This window comes from Hydra vulgaris, chromosome 03, assembly GCF_038396675.1.
Source record: "Hydra vulgaris chromosome 03, alternate assembly HydraT2T_AEP".
Taxonomy (NCBI): domain Eukaryota; kingdom Metazoa; phylum Cnidaria; class Hydrozoa; order Anthoathecata; family Hydridae; genus Hydra; species Hydra vulgaris.
In genome coordinates, this window is record NC_088922.1 from 66,098,020 (window position 1) to 66,125,000 (window position 26,981).

General features: G+C 28.8%; 3 protein-coding genes across 3 annotated transcripts in view; all 3 read left to right on the plus strand.

The window, feature by feature from the left end:
- The first annotated feature begins 1,227 nt into the window (after positions 1–1,227).
- Positions 1,228–4,290, plus strand: LOC136078847 (zinc finger MYM-type protein 1-like). The gene is made up of 3 exons (XM_065794662.1): positions 1,228–1,494; positions 1,760–3,037; positions 4,135–4,290. Exons 1-3 carry the CDS (start codon positions 1,228–1,230, stop codon positions 4,288–4,290), a joined length of 1,701 nt encoding a protein of 566 aa, XP_065650734.1.
- Positions 4,291–4,725: 435 nt separating this feature from the next.
- LOC136078848 (tigger transposable element-derived protein 6-like) lies at positions 4,726–5,213 on the plus strand. Its single transcript, XM_065794663.1, has 2 exons — positions 4,726–4,930; positions 5,005–5,213. Exons 1-2 carry the CDS (start codon positions 4,726–4,728, stop codon positions 5,211–5,213), a joined length of 414 nt encoding a protein of 137 aa, XP_065650735.1.
- Positions 5,214–12,127: 6,914 nt separating this feature from the next.
- The window catches only part of LOC100205428 (E3 ubiquitin-protein ligase TRAF7), a 56,462-nt gene continuing 41,608 nt past the window's right edge, over positions 12,128–26,981 (plus strand). Inside the window, exons 1-2 of the mRNA XM_065794013.1 lie at positions 12,128–12,702; positions 26,336–26,430. Coding sequence (XP_065650085.1) covers positions 12,237–12,702; positions 26,336–26,430 — 561 coding nt within the window. The 5' untranslated portion in view covers positions 12,128–12,236. The remainder of the gene's footprint in view (positions 12,703–26,335; positions 26,431–26,981) is intronic.

Genomic DNA, 26,981 nt, shown 5'->3' on the forward strand with positions numbered 1-26,981 from the left:
TAGTTGCTAAACTAACTTCTGAAGTGCAGCTTGTTTGTGAGATCCTGCAGTCCAGTGGTATGAAAATAATGTACAACATTTGCAGTATAATCCCTTTTTACAATATGAATATACTAACCATTCGTAAGCATTTGTATTTTTCCAGATGAGAATGATTAAGATATCGATTTTCTCGATTCTTTTTCTTAATGTGAGCTGAATGCGGCATTTCGTAGTCAGTTGATGTTTTCCATGGCAATTCTAACAGATTGTTTATAGTTACATTATCAATAGTTGTACAGACAAAGTTTTCAATGTCATTAATAAACCCAGCATTTAAAATCTGACTTGTTTGGCCAGGCCCTATCAGAGGGGGGGCCACACGGGCCATTTGGCCTAGGCCTCGACCTAAATAGGGGCCTCTAAATTTTATCGGAAATTTAATATATTTTTATTAAATTGTAATAACATGAGCAATTACATAAAATTTAATCAATGTTGAGACAATATTTTAATATACTTAATTAGTTGATTATTAATACACATAATTATTATTTTAATTAAGTTATTTGTGTTGTATTAAGTTTGTTCTAATATTTATTTTAATTCAGTCATTAATAATTGTTGTTTGCAGCAAGATCGAAAACTTTTAAAACTAATGTCATTGCTAAATTTATACATGAAGAGAAAATTTGAAAGTGGTGCATCCAAAAGGCGAAAAAGACAAAAAATTGAAGAAGAAACGAAGAGCCTAAAGTCAATAACATCATTTCTAAGACCACTGGAAAATCAAGTCAACCCAACACACGGTAAATCAGATATTGAAATATCCGGAACTACATCTTCTGAAAAATCAATGTTACAACAAAACAAAAATCCTCAGATAAATACAAATGTGCAAGACATCTCAAATACAACTTGTGTCTCTGAATCTGGAATTACAGATTTAGAAAGCTTGGAATCAAATTGTGAAAATTCATTGATTCACCAAGGCAACAGTCAGCAAAGGGAAACAAATTTGCAAGCCATCTCAAATGATAATTGCATCTCTGGTTCTGAAATTTCATATTCAGAAAGTTTGGACCAAAAATGTGAATCAGATTGTTCTAATATATCAAAATTGATTGTGTCTGACATTGCTTTCTTTTGAACAAAAGTGATTCTAAGGTATCCACCTTTTTAGAAAAGTTAGATTGGAATATCACCGGGGTTTGGAGAAAGTTTAAAGACCGAATACCAGCACATGAAATGTCTGTATTATATGTCAAATGGAAATCAGCCAGTAGAGCAGCCATCAGAAAAAGTTCTATTGATAATTTACTAATAACAGAATTGTCAACTGAAACCAGTAATTGGACAAAACTTCTTAAGCGCCTTTTGAACGTCATTCTTTTTCTTTCTCAACGTGGGCTTGCTTTATTTGGTTCCAGTCAACACATTTATGACCCTGACAATGGAAACTTTCTCGGAATAATTGAGCTCCTCAGCAAATATGATCCAATTTTATCAGAGCATGTAAAAAAGGTCCATGAATCTCAACTGAACAAAAGCGCTTACAAGTTCATTATCTGTCCACCCGGATTCAAAATGAATTTATTGAACTCTGTGGATCAATTGTGAACAAAAAAATCTTTTGTTCAAACCAAAATTATTGAAGAGATTCAAAACACCAAATATTTTTCAATTGTTGTTGATGCAACACCAGACTGCTCTCACAAGGAGCAAACAACTTTCATTATCCGTTATATAAAAATTGATGGATCTAAATTTTTCATTGAAGAACGGTTTCTCTATTTTGACGATTACTCAAAAAAAAACTGGAAAAGAAATTGCAGCAAGGATTCTTCACGTTCTAACTTTGTTGAACATAGATTTTAAACTGTGTACTGGTCAGGCATACGACAATGGTCCAAACATGGCTGGAAAATACAAAGGTGTGCAAGCAGTTTTTCTAGAAGAAAACCCAAACTGTATGTTTGCCAGCTGTGGAAATCACACTTTAAACCTTGTTGGTGTTGACTGTGCTGAATCATGCAAAGAAGCAATTCTTTACTTTGGAATTGTGCAGCAAATGTACAATTTCTTCAGCAGTAGTCCAGAAAGGTGGGAAATTCTCAAGCAACATGTATCTGCTTCACTACATGGTATTTCCAAGACCCGATGGTCAGCAAGGATTGAAGCAGTAAAACCAGTTGCCCGTCACTTGAATTCACTGAGAACAGCTTTAAAAGAGCTGCAATCTCTCAATCTCACAGTATCAGCTCAGTCAGAACTTCAGTCCATTCAAAAGTATTTGTCAAAATTTGAATGCAGTGCAATGTCATCTTTATGGATGAAGCTCCTCACAATGATTCACCAAACCAATCTTATAATTGAGGCAAGAAATGCAACTCTAGATGTTGAAATGGAAAACATTAAAAATCTCATGGACAGCATTCAACAGATTCGTGAAAAATGGGATGCTGTTCTGAGTGAGTCAAAATTAATTGCAATGAATATTGACATTTCACCAGAATTTTTTACCACTCGAAAGTTGAAAACAAAATTTGATTCAGAACAGCACAATAAAATCAATGTATTTTATGTAATAATCGGCTCTATTCTAGAAGGTCTTAAACGTCGATTTGAGTCACAACAACAAATTTGTAGCATTTTTGGATTTCTTTGGCACTTCAACAAGATGAGCAATGAAGAACTACTCAGTGCCACAACAAACTTTCAAAAAAAGTACCACAAGGAAATACTGTCTGATACTTCTGATGAAATAATCTTTCTGAAACAAATTTACTCCACAAACTTTACATCAGATTGCAAACCAAAAGAATTGTTTCAAGAAATATTAGAACTTGGACTGTCTGGTGTTTTTCCTAACATATCAATTGCTTTGCGAATTTTTATCAGTTTGCCTGTCTCAGTGGCTTCAGGAGAAAGGTCTTTCAATGTGTTGAAACAAGTAAAGAACTATCACTGTTCAATCATGGGACAAGAACGCTTGAATGGACTTGCAATGTTGAATATTAACTGTGATATTGCAAGAAAACTCGATTTTTCAACAGTTGTCAGTGCATTTGCAAAAGCAAAAACAAGAAAAGCATTTTTAAAATAAAAATTATGACTAATTTGCTGTTTTTTTATTTATTATGCAATGGCAGTTATTTTATGGTAAGGGCCTCAAAATTTGTAAATGGCCCGGGCCTCACTCAGTCTCTGAAAGGGCCTGTGTTTGGCTAATTTTAGTGGTTGTAGAGTCAGGTTGAGACTTACCTAAAATCTGTTCATTTTCTAAAACAGCTGTACCTATGACAATTAGAATATTATTCCTATTCTGTTTTTCTCTGTTTATGTTGAATAACAACATAAACGGAGAAAAGACATGTTGAATAGCAATACTAACACTGATTTCCGGTGGTGGCGCTGATGCGGTTTTGAGTTCCGGTGGTGGCGCTGATGCGGTTTTGAGTTCATTCGTTCTTTTAGTATCCTTAATAGTAGCAGTAAAACTAGTTGAATGTGCTTCAACAAACTCTTCTTTCTTTGATGCGATAAAGAATGAATCTAAACTACTCTGCAACAGAAAAGGATTAGTTCTCTTAATTGCGTCTCAAAAAAATAATAATAACTATGGCAACAATATATGACTTTTTTTCTTTTTTTTTTTATTGTAAACTGATATTAAAGTAATATCACAAAATTGTTTAAAACTACTGATTTTGAAAGTAATTTTTTTTTTTACTATTATGTTAAAGTGTCGCTTAAGTCAATAACATTTGATCAAAACTTTACTTAATTATTCAATATACAATAGTCTCTTGCTTAATTGCGCACCCAATTAGTTGCGCATCCCAGTTAATTGCGCGTTTACGCCCTAAATATTTGTGTTTCAATTTTTTACGTTTTTAAGTTTTTCGATGAAAGTGTAATTAGATCAGAAAACGTAACTATTATTTTCCTGTGTTAAGTTAAAAACTAGTTTTTATCATAAATATTTTGAGATAACGATTTTATTAGAATGTAAATACATAAATAATTCAAATTTGAATTCGAATCGAAGTAAATGATAAATCTTATTTTAAACAGATAATAATAAGATTTAACGATTTATCAGTCAAGTCTCATTGAAAAAATTTTAATAAAATAACTTAATTTTAAATTTAGCCGTCTAATCACAGTTCTCTTATTCCAACTTTTTTATCCTTACTTCTTATGGCTAAAGGCAAAGGAATAAGATTATCGGAAGATAAACGAGTTGAAATTATGGCTAAACTTAAAAAAAGTGATGCGCCAAGCAAACGAGCGATTGCAAGAGAATAAAATGTAACTGAAAATTCAATTTGATTTCTCTGGAATAATCGAGATCAAATAGAAAAAAGAAGTTTACTAATGACAGAAGAAGCTAGAAAAAAAGTGTTTCGATTATCGTCTGGAAAATTTGAAGCAATAGAAAATGCGCTATATATTTGTATTGATGGATTGCCTCGTTCAAAGATTGAAGTGGCTCCATCGTTAGCAATTATGAAAGCAAAAGAAATAGCGCAAAAATTATATATGGCTTGCAAACTTTCATCGTCGAGGCTTAAAATCGATGCATCTCTTTGGAGAAGGAGCTGAAGTTAACGAAGATGATCCTGCTCTTCTTCAGCATTTTGAAGACCTTTACTCAGTTATTAAAATGTACAGACCCGAAAATGTATATAATATGGACGAAACTGGATTTTTTTTTGCTTGCTGCCTAGATATTCTCTTTTAATGCCTACTGAAAGCTTAGTAACTACAAGAGGTAAAAAAAAATCTAAAGAAAGAGTGACTTTAGTTGTTTGCTCCAACGCAACAGGATCTCACAAAATACCCTGTTCTATGATTGGAAAAGCTGCACGACCTGCTTGTATAGTCGGTAGAACATGGCCTATACCGTATTTTTATCAGAAAAATGCATGGATGGATGTCTCTATATGTTGGAAATGGTTCAATGAAGTCTTTTACCTGAAATTAAACGCAAAACTGGCTTGCCTGTTCTTTAATTATTAGACAATGCACCTGGACATTTTGAGGCGTTTGAGCGAAATCTTGTCAAAGTTGTTTTTTTCTTCCGTCAAAATTGCACAAGTTGGAAGCAAGCATGTGATATAGGGATTATTGCGGCTCTCAAGAAGCGATATAAATATCTATATCTCTCAGACATATTGTCATATTACAGCCTTGATGTAAATACAAAGGAATGTCTGAAAAAAAAATAGTCTTTTGTGCAAAAGAGGTGCAGCAGGAGTTGAATACGGGAAGCCCGCACATCTTAACGCTGCTAAGTATGTCGATTTGACTTGGAAATTAATTCAACCTACATCTCTCAAAATTTGCTTCGACAAGGGAGAATTATTTCAGATTTCTTGTTCCGTTAACACTGAACTATACTCTGAGGAGGCTGACTTCGCATCTTTTAATATGCTCTTGCTGCTGAACGAAATTGAAGGAATAGGGAATATGATCAGTTCGGAAGATATCAGCAGTTTCGAATCAATTAACTGTGAAGATTCTCCAACGTATATTGAAGCAATCAAGGAAGATGTTGAAGATTGTTTGTCTCTCGAAGAAATGCAGTTGCTAGAAATGCAGTTGCTATGGATAACAATTCTGATAAAGAAGAAGCTAATAACGATGAGATAGACGATGGTACAGACTTCTTAGGTATTGAATTTATACATTTACCTCTGATCGATATTGGCAAGCAATTAAAATTTCAAAAAGCTAAAACAATTTTAAAAAACGACAACGATAAACTAACGAATAGCTACGAACAACTATCATCAAACATACGGTCAGTAATTATGAAAATTAAACAAGAAAAGATGCAGAATGCATATCAGCCTACAATTCATGACTTTTTCCGTCATGCATAATATATTTCTTAATAAAGATTTGTTTATATAGTTAATAATTTAGTTAATTGCGCACCGCAGTGCCTGTTTCAGTTTGCGCAATTAAGCGAGAGACTACTGTACTCAAATTAATTGCTGTTTTTCGCTGAAAAATTTTACAAATAGAGTGCTCAATGTTCTTAAAGAACAGAGCAATAAATTAGTAAATTAGTAAAAAACACATATCTAACTTTTATCTTCTACTTTAAGTTTCACCGTTGCTGGATCATCAGGAAAAACTCTTACTGATGATCCAGCAATGGTGAAACTTAAAGTAGAAGATAAAAGTTAGATAAGTGTTTTTTACTAATTTATATATATATATATATATATATATATATATATATATATCTATATATATATATATATAAATTAGTGAAAAACACTTATCTAACTTTTATCTTCTACTTTAAGTTTCACCATTGCTGGATCATCAGTAAGAGTTTTTCCTGATGATCCAGCAACGGTGAAATATATATATATATATATATATATATATATATATATATATATATATATATATATATATATATATATATATATATATATATATATATATACAGAGAGAGAGAGAGAGAGAGAGAGATTTTCATTCTTTAAACTGTCTATCCAAGTTAAACCCTCACTCAATGTATGCATTATAATACATACACTGACTGAGGGCTTATTTGGCTAATATTAGCCATATTCGCACCAGAAGTCCTGGATCTGAATTAATAAATGTGTGGGGATAAAGAAAAATGGTAGCTTTGTTCAAAAATTTTCACAGTAAACAAAAGTTTATCTTTGGGCTTTCGTTCATAAAAAGAGTTTAAATTAGTAGCTTTACGTATATTCTAGATTTTGAAATGATGATATAGACGTGTGCATTGTGGTTTAATAACAAATTTAAGACGTCTGCATTGTGATTTACTACAGTTTTAAAAAACAACAGTTTTAAAAAGGCAAATAAGAAACAAATTCGATTTTATTGCAGAAGTTATTTAAGATAAATACAAAAGTCTTTTCCAAACAGATGAAATGAATCATGGTCAAACTTGTACAGCTTATTAAGGTAATTTAGTAGGAGTAATAGAAAAAATGTGAAAATGTAAAATACAACGTAAACATGATGAAGAGATAGTATATGAAAGCACAATCCACAAGAGCCTATTCAATAGGCTTTAGTGGATTGTGCTTTTATATTCTATCTCTTCATCATACTTATATTATATTTTACACTTCCAATCGGCTATTGGACGACCACAATCTTTGTTTAGGAGTTATACTTTTAAACAGCAACAACAGCAGCAGCAAGCCGTATATTAGTACTTTACGATTTTTTAACCATTGTTTGAACATATACTACATTGATATCCTTTCACTAAAACAATATTTCTGCTCTGTAGCATTCTTACAACTTTTTCTTGTTGGTCAAAATTTCCCTGTTTTTATATGAAGAAAGGTTTACAAGGGGTTGCAAGGTATCGTGCAAAGATCATTTTGATGTTACTGGAGGTACATACAACGGGTTGCACTCAAACTTATACTTTTGCTTTGTTGTGTCTCTCATCTGTTCAAATACATTTGGATAGAGGAAATTTCTGAATTCATTGACGCAATTCTTCCAATGTTCCTAATATTGATTGCCCAGATTCATTGATCCAAAGCAAACATTGCAATTTATTTAAAGATTTAATATTTTTTGCCATGATATAACTTTAAATGTAAATAAACACTTTTAGTTAAGTAGATTTGACATAAACAAAACTATTTAGATTAAAAAAAAAAAATTTTTAAATCAATATTTTCTGACATGATTAAGAACTTAAAACTTAAACCACAATTTGAAAAAAATAGGTTTGACACTTGATATTTAAAAAAAAACATTTACATTAAAAAACAGTCTTCTCAAAAATTTGTTGTTATTTATATCGCTACCATTTTTATTTTTTGCCCTAGAAACCGCGCTATATGAATCTTTTAAATCTCCACTAAACCTACCCTTTTTTAAGTCAGTCGGCGGGCGTACACTCCACTATGCGATAGTTATTAAATATTTTTGAAATATCTTTGATTGAAAATCATTTCTACGTGTTGATAACCTGTTTTAAAACTTGTTTGGTTTTAACTATACTGTAAAGTAAGCATAAAAATTATTCCTGAATAAAAAATACTCAAGTAATAATTATAGATCTTTAAATTTGATACCATTCCATCATCCCCCTGGAGATATGTACAACCGATTGCATTCCTGGATTCCCGGCCTTTTTTATGATCCTAAAATCCCTGGATCGTCTGATCTCAATCCCGGGACCTATAAGATTGAACAAAACAAAGCGTAATTAAAATATATAAAAAACAACAGCAATTTGTGAAAAATTGCAGAAAATAATTGTACTTTCAGTTGCATAAAAAAATGTTGTCGAAAAGGTTTGATTGACAAAGTTAAAAGATGCTGACAATAAAACAAGCAAAGAAATGTTTGCAGCTTTAATGGTTCTTATGCATAAACGCCCAACTGATATGAGTAGACTTTTGCAATACCAGTCTGTAAATAATCCTTTATATATTGAAAAAGGAACTTGATCTTGTTATTAAAGAAGAACGATCACCGATGCGACCAGTTAGACATAAGACAGAAATGACACCACTTGAAAATGGTGGTACACGAGACAATTATTTAGAAAGAACTTATTCATTTCTAATGACCTTGAAACTTACAAGTGTTAAGGCTGACCAGGCATTTTCTTCCTCTTAGATGTTCAATACAAAAATTCGTAACCATTTGGACGGTGAAACTTTGGAGACGTTCTTCCTTAAGTCGCATTTCAAAGCAAATAAAACACAACATATTTCCTTATTTCCAACATAATGAATTATCATTATTTAACATGTTAAATTAACATGTTTTTTCTCTCATGCATGAAACACTGTAATGTAAACTGCCTTGGAACAAAAATTTAAAATACCAAAATGCTAATAAAGCCTATGATATCTTTTTAACTGAATTTCTAAAATATTATAATGAAGCATTTCCTAAAACTACAACATTAGTCAAATGAAAAAAGGCTTTTAAACATATAGATAACAATAGGAATTCTTAAATCTTCGAAAATAAAACAAAAACATGGAATATTAATAAAGAGGTAATAAGAAAAGAAATCTAGACAAAAATACTCACCCAAAAGATCTTAAAATTAATAATGATAAAATTGTAAATAAATCATTAGTTGCAGAAGCACTTAATAACTTTTTTGTTAATGTAGGATCAAACTTAACATCTCAGAAGAACTTTCATACGTTACATCTGATAAAACTGTTATGCAAAATCATGAACTTACAGAAGATAATTATTAAATTCTGTCTCTTTATTAAAACTTTATCAAAATTTAGTTGTCGATGATGTTAGTTCTAATGTCATTACTAATGCAATAAATCATTTAACAGTACCACTTTTACATATTTTTAGTTTATCTATAAAACTTGGGTTTTTTCCTGACACCCTAAAAATTGCAAAGACTACACCAATTTTTAAAACAGGTGATTCTACTGATGTTTTAAATTACAAACCAATTTCAGTTCTCAATTGTTTTTCCAAGATTTTGGAGCGTATAATGTATAACAGACTTTTTTCTTTTATAAATACCAAAATATTCTTTACAATAAACAATTTGGGTTTAAATCTGGTCATTCAACCGATCATGCAATCATTCATCTAGTAAATGAAATATTTAAAGCCTTTGATAAAAAAAATTTACGTAAGGCATTTTTGTTAAAGTAAAGTTTTTGATATTGTAGATCATATTATTCTTTTATATAAACTTAAAAATTATGGTATTAAAAATTCTAACTTACTTTGGTTTAGAAGTTATTTAACAAACAGGAAACAGTACATCTCATTCAATGATGGAAAAGCGGATTTAGCGTCAATTACCTGCGGCGTTCTGCAAGGATCAATTCTTGGGCCTCTCTTACTTTTCATTAATATAAATGACTTGAGTAAATTTTCAAAGAACGTAAACTCAATCCTAATTGCAGACGATACTAATTTATTTTATTCAGATAAAGAAATTTATTTTATTTGAAACAGTAAACAAAGAGCGAATAAATTATCTATAAATATAAAAAAAACAAAATATACTCTCTTCCCTCGTCTTCGTGAAAAAGAACTCATTCCATTAAAACTTACTTATCTCTTTGTTAATAACTCTTGTCTCATTAGAAAGAATTCATTGTTGTTTTTAAGTGTTGTTTTAGATAAAAAAATGTGACGGGTAGGAAGCACATAAATATAATCCAAAATAAAATTTCAAAAAATATTGGGCTACTATACAAAGCTTAGCAGTTGTTAGACCCAACCTTTATAAAATATATTTATTTTTCTTTTATTCATTGCTACCTAAATTATGCAACGTTGCCTGATATAGCACTAACCTAACTAAAGTAAATAAACTTCTTAGCAAACAAAAGCATCCTTTAATAGTAATTGAAATGGTAGATCGCTTCTCACTCACTAAAGTACTATATATTAGATTTAATATTCTCAACGTATTTCAATTCAACCTTATTCATATTTTTATTCTTATGTTCAAAGTTGATAAAAAACGGCACCCATTATATTTAAATCAATTTTTAGAAAAATAAATTATCTATACCCGACACATTTTTCAGTAAACAATTACATTCAACCTAAAATCTACTAACCTGCTACTAAGTTTTTAATTGGAAATAGAGGACCTAAACTATGGAATACGCTTTTGAATAACGAGCAAAATACCATTTCTTCTTTTAAACAATTTAAAAATAGACTTAAACAAAAACTTTTGATAAATGACAAGAAATCATATTTTTTCTAAAGCTTTTAATTAGTAGTAATCACGTTTGTTGTGTTTATTTTATTTGTTTATTTATCTTTCATTCGTTTTTTTTTTAAAACAAATTTAAAAGTTTTAACAAATTTAAAAAAATTAAAATAAATCTCTTTTTAAACTTTTTTAAAAATTAAAAAATTAAAAAGAATTAAAATAAAAAACAGCATTAAAATTCTTTTATATTTCAGGGCCGTATATGAAAAAATTATTGGGGAGGGAGGGGGACAGACGCTTCTGCTGCCCACCTGGTTACTACGGGCCTGTCTATTTGTATTTGTATATACTTTTGGATATATGACACTGTTACATAGCGTAATATATGCCCTAAAATTAAACGAAGTTAGCTTTATAAAAGATGTCCAACATCTTTTTTAAACTCTTACCGTTGTATAATCTGTTTCTCTCTCACTGCCTGATCCAAATAGTGACTAAAATTACGAAGATTTTACGAAACAACCATGATTTGTTTATTGTCGGGAGCAAAAATATAATCCCGACAAGATTATTGACGAGATTAAAAAAAAAAATTTAATCAATTCAAATCAAAGCAATGAAAGTCAATATTATTCTTTCGAAGCATAAGACTCATTAGGGAAAAAATTGATTTATTATTTTTTACCCATTAGAAATCAATTTTATTTTTAGATTTAAAATAAATCTAGCCATAATTTAAGAGTCATTTTTTCATTTTTCTATATAAAGTGTATTTTAAAAATAGTACTATATATATATATATATATATATATATATATATATATATATATATATATATATATATATATATATATATATATATATATATATATATATATATATATATATATATATATATATATATATATATTATAATTAGTAAAAAACACTTATCTAACTTTTATCTTCGACTTGAAGTTTCACCATTGCTGGATCATCAGGAAGAGTACAGGAACATCAGGACGTCAGGAAGAACTCATCATCAGTACATCAGGAAGAACTCTTCCTGATAATCAAGCAATGGTGAAACTTCTGTTCTTTAAGAACATTGAGCACTCTATTTGTAATATACACTAACATAATTTACATATATATATATTATATATATATATATATATATATATATATATATATAAATATATATATATATATATATATATATATATTTATATATATATATATATATATATATAATATATAGTTTAAATATTATATATATATATATATATATATATATATATATATATATATATATATATATATATATATATATATATATATATATATAATATATAGTTTAAATATTATATATATATATATATATATATATATATATATATATATATGTATATATATATATATATATATATATATATATATATATATATATATATATATATATATATATTATATAGTTTAAAACATTTAGTGAATTCTATTTTTAAGTGAATATGTTGTTATTGGACAATTAAAAAAAAATTAAATGTCATATTTGTATAGTTAATGTTGTAGACAACTATGAATGGCTTTGTTACCCACAAAATTTGTAATTACTCCTTCAAGTTCATTATTTTGTCCTCTCTGTGAGAAACTTTTTAAAGATCCAGTAATTTCAACTTGCTGTGGACATACATTTTGTAGAAAATGTGTAGAAAACTCGTCAATTTTAAGTTGTCCGCTAGATGGTATCAGAATGGGATCAAATGTAATTGTTTCAAACCGTGCTGTGAATGGTCAGTTAGAAGACCTATTAATCTGGTGCAGACATACACTATATAGGGTAGATTCAGAAGATGAATTTCAAGTAGATGAAGATGGTTGTCAAGAACAAATAATGCTTGGTCAAAGAGCTATACATGAAGAATCATGTTTGAGTGCATGGATACCTTGCCCAAATAGCTCAAACCATTGTGGAAAATTTAGAAAAATGCATTTTAATGATCATCTTAAAGTTTGTGAATACAAGCGCTGCAAATTTGCTACAAAAGGTATCTTATATTATTAAATGCTATAACTTTGTAATTTTTTTAAAGGAAATTTTGATGACAAAAATATAATACATGAAAAATTATTTAAACAAAAATCTGGTGATTTACTGCAATATTTATAAGACCATATGCAGTCAATATTTTCAAATGTTTCTAAATTTCAGTATTTTTAAATTTGTTTCCTCAAATTTTAACTTAAAATACTATTTAAGACACCAAATGGTTTAGAAATTATGATGTTTTTGCAATGTTGAGTCAATTTTTTGTTTTGTTAGTGTGGGTGACTCATTTTAGTAGTTGCTCAATTAGTAGACAACAAAATAAAAGACATTAGGCAGTCTAAAGAAAATGTAGCACCTTTATAAGTATTGTAAATTTCTACACAGTATTTTTGAAACTATAAATGAAATTAACATTTATATTACAATATTTTAGAAATATAATTTATTTTTTATACAATAATCTGCTCTACATATAGTTTAATAATTAAGTATTATTTCCAAAAATGCAACTTTAATTCACTGGCTGTGTCTAATGTGGAAGTCAATTCTTTTGTCAAATAACTAGAAATTAAATCAATTTTTTTTTGAAAAAAGTATTAAATCTACTTACATGAAAACATATTATGCAAATATTTACATTAAAGTTTATATCATTTTAACAAAAAACTATTTTGTTAACAAAAAAAGAAACATTAAGAAACTTTTTTTTCTGAGTTTCATCCATATCCCATAGAATCCCGCTAAAAAGTTGGTACATCATTTGTGCAACCAAAAGATGTACCAACTGAGCCTTTGAGCTCTTATATCTTCCATTAGCTTCAAATATGGTTAGCTTGTAATTTTCAGTTCATATTTTCATCTGATGATACATTGATTTGAGGACTTTCTAGTTTCAACACTTTCTTTCGTCTGTTATGAAGAAATTATTAAACCTGTCATGATGTTGTAGTAACCTGTTTAATTTTGGTAATATCAATTCCAGGTATTAATGTGGTATGTGGTATATTTTATGCCTTTTTTTGTCAGACAGGAAGTTTAAAATATTAAGAATTATAGATTTGAATCATTGCCACACCGAAAACAATGAGATTTGGTTTAGGAATAAGTAGCTGCAAAAGTTAATAGGATGGTGTTAGCTGTCCTGGTTGTTGTCAATTTAACTCTATCTTTAATGGTCAAGTCCAATGAAAGTTCTGTTTTATAAAATGCCTCTAGATTGTCTTCTTTAGGTTTAAGAAGTTGTTTTCAAATAGAAAGTGAATTCTAACATTAATGTATCCAGTTTGATTTTGAAATCAGTATACCGGTATGGGCACGCAAATTTGCTCCCAAACTTGCACCCAAACTACCGTACTTAATTATAAATATAATTTTTGCATAAGTTTTTTGTATTATGGAAATTAAAGGGAATTCTATAAAATATAGAATAAAAGTTAACGTAACATGCTCCTTGTCATAAATTTAGCGTAAATTGTGATTTAATACAGTACCCGTATAAAAAAAAAAATCCTCAGAATGTCCATGGGATTCATATACTGCTGCACCAGTACAACTTCTATGGACATATAAAAAGTTTTTTTTTTAATGATGTTTCCAAATATCTTGTGTCATTTATTTGTCAATTGCTATGTTGATCTGCTGATAGGGGTTATGTTAGACATTTTTTGGTAAATTGTTCAGGTTGCTCACAAAGCTTTCAATTAATTTTTCTTATAGTTCCTTAAATGAGGGAAGTTTGTAGTGCATCACAATAGCTGTTAATATTTTTTGGTATTTGTTATCAAGTATTTTGATTGCATCATCATATGATGTAATCTTGGATTATTGTGAAACTTTCACTTTGCATAGATTAATTAAAACTAGAAACTTGCAGTCCTCTGGAGTTTTATATATATATATATATATATATATATATATATATATATATATATATATATATATATATATATGTATATATATATATATATATATATATATATATATATATATATATATATATATATATATATATATATATATATATGTATGTATGTATATGTATATATATAAATATAAGTTAGTAAAAATACTTATCTAATTTTTGTTTTCTTCAACACTGTGTTTCACCATCAGTAGGTTCATTAGGAAGAATGTGAAATTAGATCAGTAGGTTCATTAGGAAATTATTTTTATGTTTTTAAATAAACATTAAAAAAATTTCAAGTTATAGAAAAATTATTTCACAGGAAGTTGGGAATTGTTATAAATAATTATGTAATAACTGTAGTATTTTGCAACCAGGAATCAACTACATTAGATAATTAAAAAATCATGAAAAGAATTCTTTAGAATTAGGATAACTTTGGACTGATCATTTGTTTTTTATAATTTTTTAAAAGGAACTTGTTTTCATGTCTGCATTTAGAAAATAATTCTGATTTTTTATTCAGTAAATTTTCTTGATCTAAATGAGTAATAATTCCAAATTTTTCTTGTAAACATAGTAAACATTTTTTGGAAGTGTTATTATAGGCAGGCGCAGTTTTTAGGATAGACCAGTTTAATTTAAAATTAATATTTTTTTCTTTTAGTTGCCAAATATATTTAGACAGCATAGTCTCTTTTGAGTATTTTTTATGTTTAAAAGATTGTTTGTGTTTGGCATAACGTTTTTTCCATTTGCCCTCAGTTAAGCCATTTTATTGTTTATCAGGGTTGTTCTGCAAGGAAACAATGCATTTGTAAATAATATTTTTTGATAAGCATTTGCCATTTATAGGGCAGTCAAGTTTTTGCTTGCAGTTACAATTTTCAGTAATTTTTTCTTTGAGAAATTTTTTTTTATTAATCAATGCAAAATTATGGACTTTTATAATTCTTTCAATATTTTTTGTACAGCTATAGCTTACTTTAATAGTGTTTCTGATAAAAATTTTGTGCAATTTTTTAGAGGGAGGGAAATGTTTGTCAACTAATTTTAAAAGCGCTTTTCCAATGTTTGTTGAAACATTTTTGCTGTATGGATGGTTGAACCAAATTATATTTCTATTTCTATTTCGCTTTTTTGCAATTTTTGTTTCAAATTTTAGCTCAACATTTTTAAATCCGCTGAATGAATGCACATTTATACAATATTAAAATTGATATTAATGATTTTTATCCCTCAATTACAGCAGAAATTTTAGATAAATATATACATATACAACCCTCGGAATTAGGAAAAATGAGGTCGGCAATTATTTACCGACCTAAATCTTTTTGTGGTCGGCATCAGGTCAGCAAAATTATTTGACAAAAAGGTCTGACCATAAAACATAGAAACGTGGTCGGCAATTTTTTGCCCACCACAAACACTTTAAGGTCGGCAGTTAGGTCGGCATTGCCGAATGCCGACCCTAATTCCGAGGGTTGCATATATATATACAACCCGTAGATGTTGTCCGAAAGTTTTTTCCATATTTTTTCTTGACAAAAAGTAAAAATTAAAATGCAAGACCGCAATTATATTTTTTTATTAATTGATAGACTGCCTGCCCCAACCAAACCCTCAGTCGATGTAGCAACACTCCCTTGCGGGTCAGGCTAAAAGATAGTAGATGTTGCAGCACTCCCTTGCGGGTCAGGCTATTTGTCAGTTGATGTAGCAGCACTCCCTTGCGAGTCAGGCTATAAGATAGTCGATGTAGCAACACTCTGCGCATGATTTACAGTAAAAAAAAATAAAAAGAAAAACATTTTATTAAAAAAAATTAAAATAAAAACATTGTTTATATTGTTAAAAACATTCAGAATGTTTTTAAAACATTCTGGTCAATTAAATTTGCGTTTTTGTGGTTTTTTTTAAAAACGATTTATTTGTAATTAAATTAATGGTTTTTACTTTCGTCCAACATGCAAATGTTGGACGAAAGTCAAAAGTAATTAAAAGTGACGCATGTTTTTTTTTTTTTTTTTTTTTTTTTTTTTTTTAGATTATTCACCTCCCCAAGGCCCGAGGGGGGCCACTACAGTCGAGGAGGCGACTCATTTTTTTGTGTTGGCGTAAGAATCACTTTTTTCCTTCCGCTCCTCCCAAAGACAACAAACTATAGATCTATATATATATATATATATCTATATATATATATATATATATATATATATCTGGCCGTGTTTATAAGCGTTACGCAGCTCGCATTTTGCTTGCAAAAAGGCGATTTGCCTACGCGTTCAGCAGTTTTACGCTACGCAAAAACTTATATCTTTTAGAATATTTAAATTATCTTTTGATTATCGTTAACGCGGCGTTTATTCAGAAAAAAATAAAGTCGTAAGTAAAAGCATTTAACCGCAATTGTAAACTAATAGATTTATTTGTTAAAGAAACAGTTTGTTTCATTATTTTTTTTTTTATTAAAAATTAGTTAAAAAAAATAAACTGTTTAAGTTTTATCCTAAGGAATTAAATATATAAATTCTTTTTAAATATAAAAATTATTTTTAGTCATAATAGTTTAAAAAATGCACGATTTATTTTGATGTAAAAATTTTATTAATAACATATTTTGTTTATTGTTAATTCAATAACGTAAAGTTTTAATGACGTTCATTTAATTTATGAAAATAAATTATGATCACGAATATGTTATCGGTAACTGATAAATAACAAAAAAAAACTCTATTGTTTAAAAACATTATTAAAAAGAGTTCACAAATAAGAAAAAATTTATTAACAATTGATAAAATAACCAAAAACCTAATGTAAAATCATAAGAAAATAAACAAATATTTTACGTTTCATGAAAAAAATATTTTTTTCAAAATAAAATTTAGTTTATATTTGAAAAAAATAATAAAAATGATTTTTTTAATAAGAACAGATTTTATTTGTAACTTTTGTTATAGTGAGAAAAAAAAAACTTTTTGTATGATTTTTAACGCGTTAATAAAATAACTTTATTTACAATGCGGTACTTGTAAAGACGCTAATGACGCAATATAACTTCTAACGATGCAAAATATATTTGCTGAGTTGAGTTACTTAAAAATGCGTTACGCGTTTTCGCTACACAGCGAAATCTTGTAACAAGGCCTGATATATATATACACATATATAGTTCTATAAATTATTGCATTTGGGAGTACGGGAGGTAAAAAATAATTCTTTTGTTAACAAATATGTCACTTTTAATTACTTTTGACTTTAATCCATCATTTTTGTGTTGTCAGAAAGTTAAAACCATTAATTTAATTGACCGTTAAAACCATTAATTTAAATCCGCAAAAACGCAAATTTAATTGATCAGAATGTTTTTAAAAACATTCTGAATGTTTTTAATAATATAAACAATGTTTTTATTTTTTTAATAAAATGTTTTTATTTTTATTTATTTTTCTGTAAATCATGCACGGAGTGTTGCTACATCGACTATCTTATAGTCTGATATATATATATATATATATATATATATATATATATATATATATATATATATATATATATATATATATATATAATATATATATATATATATAGCTCAATGTGCAAATGCAGTCACTAAATGGTTTCTTGAAAATAAACTTCTGCTTAATCCAAAAAAAAAATATTATTCTTATTAACAGGAGCTGTCTTATTTGGAACCAGTAATCAAACATTTAAATTTAAAGAGGAATCCCAATTTTTATTTTCAGGTGCAACTCTTGTTGCTTCAAATTTGGTAAAAATTCTTGGTATTACCTTAGATTCATAACTCTCTATGGAACAGCATATAAAGAATATTGTAAAATCCTGCAACTACCATATTTGCACACTCCATTATATTCGTCCATTTCTTACCAAACGTGCTGCAAAAATAATTGCCTGTGGAATTGTAAACTCTCATCTTAAATACTGTAACAGTCTTCTATGTGGAATTTCTCAAAAAACTCTCTTCGACATATTTAAAATAAGTTAGCTCATGTCGTTTGTCACTCTCCTTTCCGTTCACAATCTGAAAATTTGCTTCAATTGCTCCATTGGTTACCAATATGTCAAAGAATAAACTACATTATGTCTGTCATAATTTATAAACTATATCAACCAAGTCTCCTGCATATCTTTTTGATCTCTTAAAAATTCAAACCTCCCAGCTTCCCAACACAAGATCGCCAGACAGTTGCCAACCTGTACATTGTCGAGCAAGAACATCACTTGGTACAAAACCTTTCTATACATCTGCACCACAAACTTAGAACAATTTAAGTAAAAAATTGCTTAATTCAACATCATTAGAAACATTTAAAAGAGACTAAAAACCGAACTTTTCAAAATTGCTTACTCGACCTAAACAATGATTTGTTTATTAGTGCTTCCGAATCACTATGTCAAAATTAAGTCACTTTAATCTCAAATTATGTATGTATATATATATATATATATATATATATATATATATATATATATATATATATATTCACACATATATACATATATACATATGTATATATGTATATAATATATAAATCTATAATCTATAAATCTTTATATATATGTATATATAGAGAGAGATTTATAGACCAAGGAAGTGGTTTACAGAAGACTTAAAAAGTTGTTGGTTGTATGAGTCAGGAAAAAATGAAGATGGGAGAGAGTTCCAAAGGGTTGAAGTGCGGAGAAATAAACTAGACAAGTAAAAGTTTTTAGACCATGCAGGGACAGATACAGTAAAAGAATGAGACTTTGATGAATGATGAGCCAATCAAGAATGAGTTTTATTTGATGGAGCTAGAAATGATAGCTCTTTTGAGTAGCATTCATGACAGTAGTTGTAAAAAAGAGTAAGTGATGTAACTTTCAATGGTAAGAGAGAGGCTCAAACTTGGCAGATAGAACTGGTCCTACTATGTTTATAATATATTTTTGGACCTTGTCTAAGAAGAGAAAGAGCATCATTAGAGGAACCAGTCCAAATATGACAACAGTATTCCATACAATGCGCAAAGAGATTTGTAGAGGTAGAGAATGGAGTCAGAGGTTAGAAAATAGCATGCACAATAAAGAGAAGCAACCTTATCAGATGTTAATTTAGCAATCAATTGTAAAGTATGGTTTCCATGATAGGTCAATATTGAACCATAAACCAAGACAGCGTAAAGAAGAGTACTCAGTGAGCAGGTTGCCATTAATCAATATAGAAATGTTGACAGTATTGCAATAGTTGTTTGCAATAAGTAATTGAATTTTGTTTGAGTTAAAATTTAAAAGCCACTGCAAGCCCCAATCTGTTTAAGAAGTGAGATCAGAATCAATATCGTTGCCTGTTCTATGCGATCAAAAAGAGAATACTTTTTGCCGAAACAAATATAAAGTATAAAGTTGAGTCATCAGCTAAAGGGCTGCTTTAAATGCAAGCTTGTCAGAAATGTAGATAAGAAACAAAACAGGACCAAGGATTGAACCTTGAGGTGCCCCAGAAGTTAGTGGAAAATAAGAAGAGTGTTGGCCTTTGAGGATGACTTTGTTAAATCAGTTAGAAAGAAACAATTTGATATTCTCAAAAACTTTCCTTGAGATATCATATGAAGCAAGCTTATGTAGAAGACTAGAATGCCAAACTTTGTCAAAAGGTTTAGATATGTCAAGAACAATAGCCCTAGCCTCTCCACCTCTAACTAATGCATGATAAAATCTTTCAGTCACAGCAGTTAGTAAGTCACCTGTAGAGCGAGAGGATTGAAAATTGTATTAATTGTCTGATAGTAATTTAATTAACTTAAGATAGAATGTTAGAATTTTGTTGAGCAGAGATTCAAACACCTTGCTAATAACAGAAAGAAGACTGATCAGAAGATAACTGAAGGGGTTAGATTGTTCTTCAGAGTTTTTGAAAATTGGAACCACAGATGTCATTTTCTTGCAGACAGGAAGACTCAGTCAAGCAATTATTAAATAGTTTAGAGAGAATTAAATACAGTTTTGGAGAACAATTTTGTAAGACTATGACAGAAGTGTTGTCTGACTAAGTTTAATTGAGAGAAACTTTATCAACAGAAGCTGGAGTGATTTAAACATAGTTATGTGTCAGTCACCAGGTTTGGACCCAAGGACCTGGTAATTCAGCTGTTTTCCCGGGTACCCGGAATCAGTCATTTTTTTGCAGTACCCAGCACTAAGTATCTTGAAAGAAACTTTTAATAAACATAAACCTTAAGTGCTTTAATTATTTGTTTTCGTGGTACTGTAAATTGTGTCTAAAATTATTAAAAAGATTGCTTTTAGTTTAAACTTCAACCAATAATCTTCTTGAAATAAGTCTAAGAATTTTATAGAGTTGATAACCACAAAGTCCTATTTACTCAATATGGACGTGTCTCACTTAAAAAAAAAAAATTTAATATATTTTTTGCAATAATCAGAGTATATTGCATAAAAAGAAACTGATTTATACGAATATACATCTAGTACTGCAAAATGAAATAATTAGAGAATATGAAAGTAAAAAATGAAAAAAAATATTTGAATTGGTTCTTTTTATTGTGTGAGAAAAATATTTTCACAAAAGAATTTCTAGTAATTGAACTTTTAATGAATGAGTTTGATACTTTGATGTAATTGAGTTGTGTTTTTTTTTGCTTTTAAATCAGTTTATATTTATGATAACCAAATGTTTTCAATAGCTTAAAGTAAATAACTTTTTAAATAATCATGTTAGATTTCTTACATAATAATTTGTATTCATGTAAACAATCGTTTGAAGATTTTCCAGGTACCCAGAATCCTGGACTCGGCATAAACTGGTTCTGGCACATCTCTTGTCTAACAATGGGTTAATTTGTTTAATTCAAATAAAGGGATTAGAATGGCCGTAAGATTTCGAATTAGAAGAAAAGTTCTTTGCAAACAGATTTGCATTATCCTTGGGAGAGGTAATAAGATCAGTCGGATGAATGAGAGATGGAATGTTAGACCTACCCTTATTAATGACGCAGTTAAAGGTTTTCCAAATGTCTCTAGAGCCTAACTTCTGAGATATGATACAGGATTTAGTAAGCCAAGAACAAAAGAGCTTAGCATCAGACAGCACTGCTTAGCATCAGCAACACAACTTGGCATCAGACAGCATATCAGACACATAAAAAGTTTATTCAAAACAATTTTTTTTTTTTTTTGTGATTTTTTTAAAAGTTTTAAAATCACATTAATACAGCTCCAAGGGAGAGGGAGTAATTTTATTAAAATACTTTTGTAATTGAAACTTAATTAAATGAGTTGGATACTTTTAAAGTTGTTTTTGTGTTATGATATTCAAATTTAAACGAACAAATTTTTAAACTGTTTATAAAACAATGTTTTATTTAAATTAATAAATATCTATTATTTTTGCTTTGAGTAAGTTGTATTTTACACAGTAACTTAAATATTATAGCCTATTAAAAAGTTCTTTATAAAATTTCTTTAGTTTTTAGAATAAATAGTCTCAATAGGTTAAATTTTATTTTTAAAAAGTTTTTAATTAAAAATATAAAAGTGAAAATTTTAATACCTTTTTTTGTTTGCAACATTTTTTTTTTCAACATCTTTGCTACCAACAAAGCTGCAAGCAACCACTACTAGAGTTGGAAGTTACTGGAAGAGAAAAAAAGAAAGTTTATAGAGCAACGGTTGACAGCTGACTTTAAAGATTACAAATTTTATGAATCAGGAAAACAAAATAAATGGAACAAACTCCAAAGATGTTTGAGGAAGTAAACTAGAAGAATAAGAATTTTTGGAGTACTTAAGAACAGTCACAGTAAAAGTATGAAACTAAATTTTAGTTAAAAGTATGAAAATAAATTTTAGTAGATGGCACAAGAGGTGCTAACACTTTAGAGCAGCACCCATTAGTAGTATTTATAGAAAAGAGAGAAAAAAGCAACATTACAGCAATGTTATAATAGTTGGAGGTTGGCTGCAAGAGCAGGTCCAATTATGTTTATAATGCGTTTCTACACCTTGTCTAAAAGAGAAAGCGCATCATTGGAAGATCCGCCCCAGATATGGCAACAGTATTCCATACAAGGACGGAATTGAGATTTATAGAAATAAAGAATAGAATCCTGAGTTAGAAAGTGGCAAGCACAATAAAGAGATGCAACCTTAGCAGATGCTAATTTTACAATTGAATTGATATATGGTTTCCAAGAAAGATCGGAAGAGATAATCCTAGAAGACAAAGGGTAGACGACTCTTTGCATTACCGCTCATAAATATAGGAAGATCTAGATTATTGCAATAACGATTAGCTGAAAAAAAATTGACTTTTATTTAAGTTAAAGTTCACCAGCCAAATGCTGCAGCAGAAGTGAGATCTTTTTCAAGCTCAAATGCCCCCTCCAAGCAATCAGAGAGTATTGGTTTCTTATCAAGACAAGAATAAATGGTAATATTATCAACAAACAATGCCACCTTAGCTGTGAGAATTTCAGGGAGATTGTTAACGAATTAAAAACAGTATAGGGCCAATGATAGAATCTTTAGGAACCTCTGAAGTTACAGGAAGAAGAGTGTTGTCCATTGAGGACAATTTTTATACTACTAATTAGTAGGTAAGGAAGGATTTAATTAACAATGTTACCAGATACACCATAAGAAGAGAGTTTATGGAGAAGACCAGCATGTCAAACTATATCAAAAGCTTTAGAAATGTCATGAACAATCGCCTTAACCTCTCTACATCTATCTAATGTAGGATAAAATCTATTACAGTCCCTGACCACAAAATTGTGATCACCTACAATTTTTGTGTATTTTTAACTTTAAGGGTTTGTAAAAAGTATACCAAAAGTACAATTGCAATATTAATTATATTTTATTGATAAAACATGTTTCCTTAATAATAAAATAATATTTCAAAATCAATATACACACATTTTAACAAACAATTACTCTTTTTGATTGCAAGTCATAAAAAAATAATAATATTTTGTTATTCCTCCTTTTAACGAAATGACTTTAGCTATTTGGTCTGGCATACTTTTAATACAGTTTATTGCTGCTGTCTTAATTTTTTCATTGTGGTGCCAATGATAAAGTAATTTTTCAATCAAGTCCCTTTTGTTTGTTGAAACCTCGGAAGAAATTTCCTTCTTGAGAATGTTCCACAAATTCTCAATCAGACTTGAGAGTTCCCTGGTCAATATAAAACAGGGATATTTTTTGTTTTAAGGAAGTTTGTGATCATTTTAAGCTTTATGACATGGAGCACTATCATGCATAAACGTAAATGTATTGTTGTTTGGAAACCATTCTTGTATTTGGGGGATAAGTTAGCTCTCCATAACCTCTTGATATTGTATTTGGTTCGTCACCCCATTGACAATATAAAGTCTTCCATTGCCTTTACCACTGATAACTGACCACACCATAACTTTAGTTGGATGTTTAACAGTTTGTACAAGTCCATCTTAAACCAACTTCAGCCCACCGTCTCCTCACTGTGCGCTCCGAAACTTGTATTCCAGACTCTTGAATAAGTTTTGACAGCAAGTGGGATGATTTTTTTCTATTTTCTAGACAAATATCTCTTATAATTCTGTCTGTCCTGGGAGTGGTTTTACATTTTGACCCACTCCATCGTTTACTTTTTGGAGAAAGAGTGATGTTGTTTTCCATTTTATGTTTGCTTTTATTGACTAATGGTTGCGAAACTTTACACATTTTAGCAATTTTCCGTTGTGAATGCTCTGAATGTTGTAAATGTGCTTTTATTTCTGGAATTTTGCTTGGACTTATGTCCTTACCGGTACCCATGTTTTTTTTTTTATTGAAGTTTTCAATTACAACCTATTACACTAAAAATATTAATAAAATGGTACTATATATATTAATTCTTGCTATTTATAATAACTTTATAAAATGTATTAAAAATAATAAAACACTTTTCACTAAAAAAAAACTGTTAAAATGTAAACAAATGTATGTGACAAATCAACCACGATTATTTTAAAATTGACAAAAATTCACATTGCTGACTTAAAACACACCTAACTTCACATTGGTCATGATTATAAAGAAATTTTCTTTTCTATTTTATTTGATAGATGTCAGTATTGTATAATAAGTTAGTAATAATAATATGCTCACCTTGAAATTACTTTAAAATAACTTTGAAAACAAAATATGTGGAAAAAATGAGGTGATCACAATATTGCGGCCTGGGACTGTAGTTATTACCATTAACAAATCAGCAACAGAAAGAGAAGATCAAAATCCATATTGATGATCAGAAAATAAGTTATTAGATTTAAGATAAGAGATTAAGCATTTGTTAATTAAAGACTCAAAAACCTTGCTTATGATAGTAAGAAGACTAATGGGACGGTAGTTAGTTGAGTCAGATTGCTCTCCAGAATTTTTGAAATAAGTGATAACAGATGCTGCTTTCCAGCAGGCTGGAAAACAAGACTCTGATAAGCACTTGTTAAATTATTTTGAAAGTATAGATGACAGCTCCAGCAAATATTTCTGAAAGACTGTAACAGGTATGTTGTCGGAACCACAAGCTGTAGAAGAGTCTAAGCAGAAAATCATTTTAGATACAGAAGCTAGTAAAGTGATGTGAATGTCAAGCAATCTGTTTGTAGGCTATATTAAGTAGAATGTGATTAGTAGAATCCAGAGATGAGTTTGATGAAAAGTTCATAGCTAATAGTTCAGCTTACTTCAACACTTTATTCTACTTCTACCATGCTCTATTTTCCAACTTTTTACACAGCTTTATTTGTTATGACGACATTGTCTAAAAAAAGTTCTTGAATGTTAAGATAAATAAACAAAAAAACAAAGTTTTGATTGAAACACATTTTTGCTTTCCTTCTTTCTTGAATTATTGATTTAACATAGACAATATAGAGTCTTTAATTATTTATGGTTTGACTGATTAAATATAAGCCATTGTCAAGTCAATAATTGTCAATCAATTAATGTATGTATGTATATATCTATGTATCTATGTACTTATGTATGTGTATATTTATACATATATATCTGTGGCCTTTCGTCAAATTATGATAAGTGCATAATTGTTCATTTTGAGATAAGTATGCAGTTTTGCTATATTTCGTTAGATCTTTTATTTTGTTAAACTATGTTTGCTGTAGTTTTTTTTTTAGTTTTAGTTTTATTTTTATGAAAAATAATTTATTTTTTTTTATTACCCGATTTATGGCAACAAATCTAGTTTTCAAGCTCTTTTTCAAAATATCATATATTTGCATTAATGGCCACAGATTTACATATATATATATATACATATATATATATATATATATATATATATATATATATATATATATATATATATATATATATATATATATATATATATATATATATATATATATATATATATCCATATATATATATATATATATATATATATATATATCCATATATATATATATATCCATATATATATATATGCATACATACATACACTATAACGATAGATAACAAATTGTTACTTGTTTTTGCTACCTTTATAGAATACAGCGTTTTCCGAAAACATATTTTTTATTATTTAGTTTCCATTCAGACTCTATTTTCTTATGACGAAGCATTTTTTTTGTTTTTTCTGTATAGTCTTTTCATATTGTTTTTATGGTTATTATTTGCAATAAAATTTTGAATAAGTATTATTGAAAATCAATTTTAGGCTGCGAGTTTCGCGGTGGAGATGAAAAACTTCAGTTGCATGAGGTTCAGTGTTCATTCCAAGAAACAGCTGTTGAATGGGATTCAATTTGTGATGTATAATATATTTATTTGATATGTTTTTCATTTATTTTGATTTGTTATGTACATGCATACATACATACACACATACATACATACATTCATATATACATATATACATAGATACATACATACATATATACATACATACATACGTACATACATACATACATACATACATACATACATACATACATACATACATACATACATACATACATACATACATACATACATTCATATATACATATATACATAGATACATACATACATATATACATACATACATACGTACATACATACATACATACATACATACATACATACATACATACATACATACATACATACATACATACATACATACATGCATACATACATACATACTAGTAAATGACTGGGGTTGATATTTGACTAGGGCCCGGGCCTGGTTTGATAAAATATAGTCGGGGTTGGGACAGGGGCTGGGTTTGTGACCAGGGCTACATAAACATTTATATATCCAAAAGTTTTGTTTTTTTTTATTCAAAGTTCATGTTATATTTTTTATATATGTGCATATATAA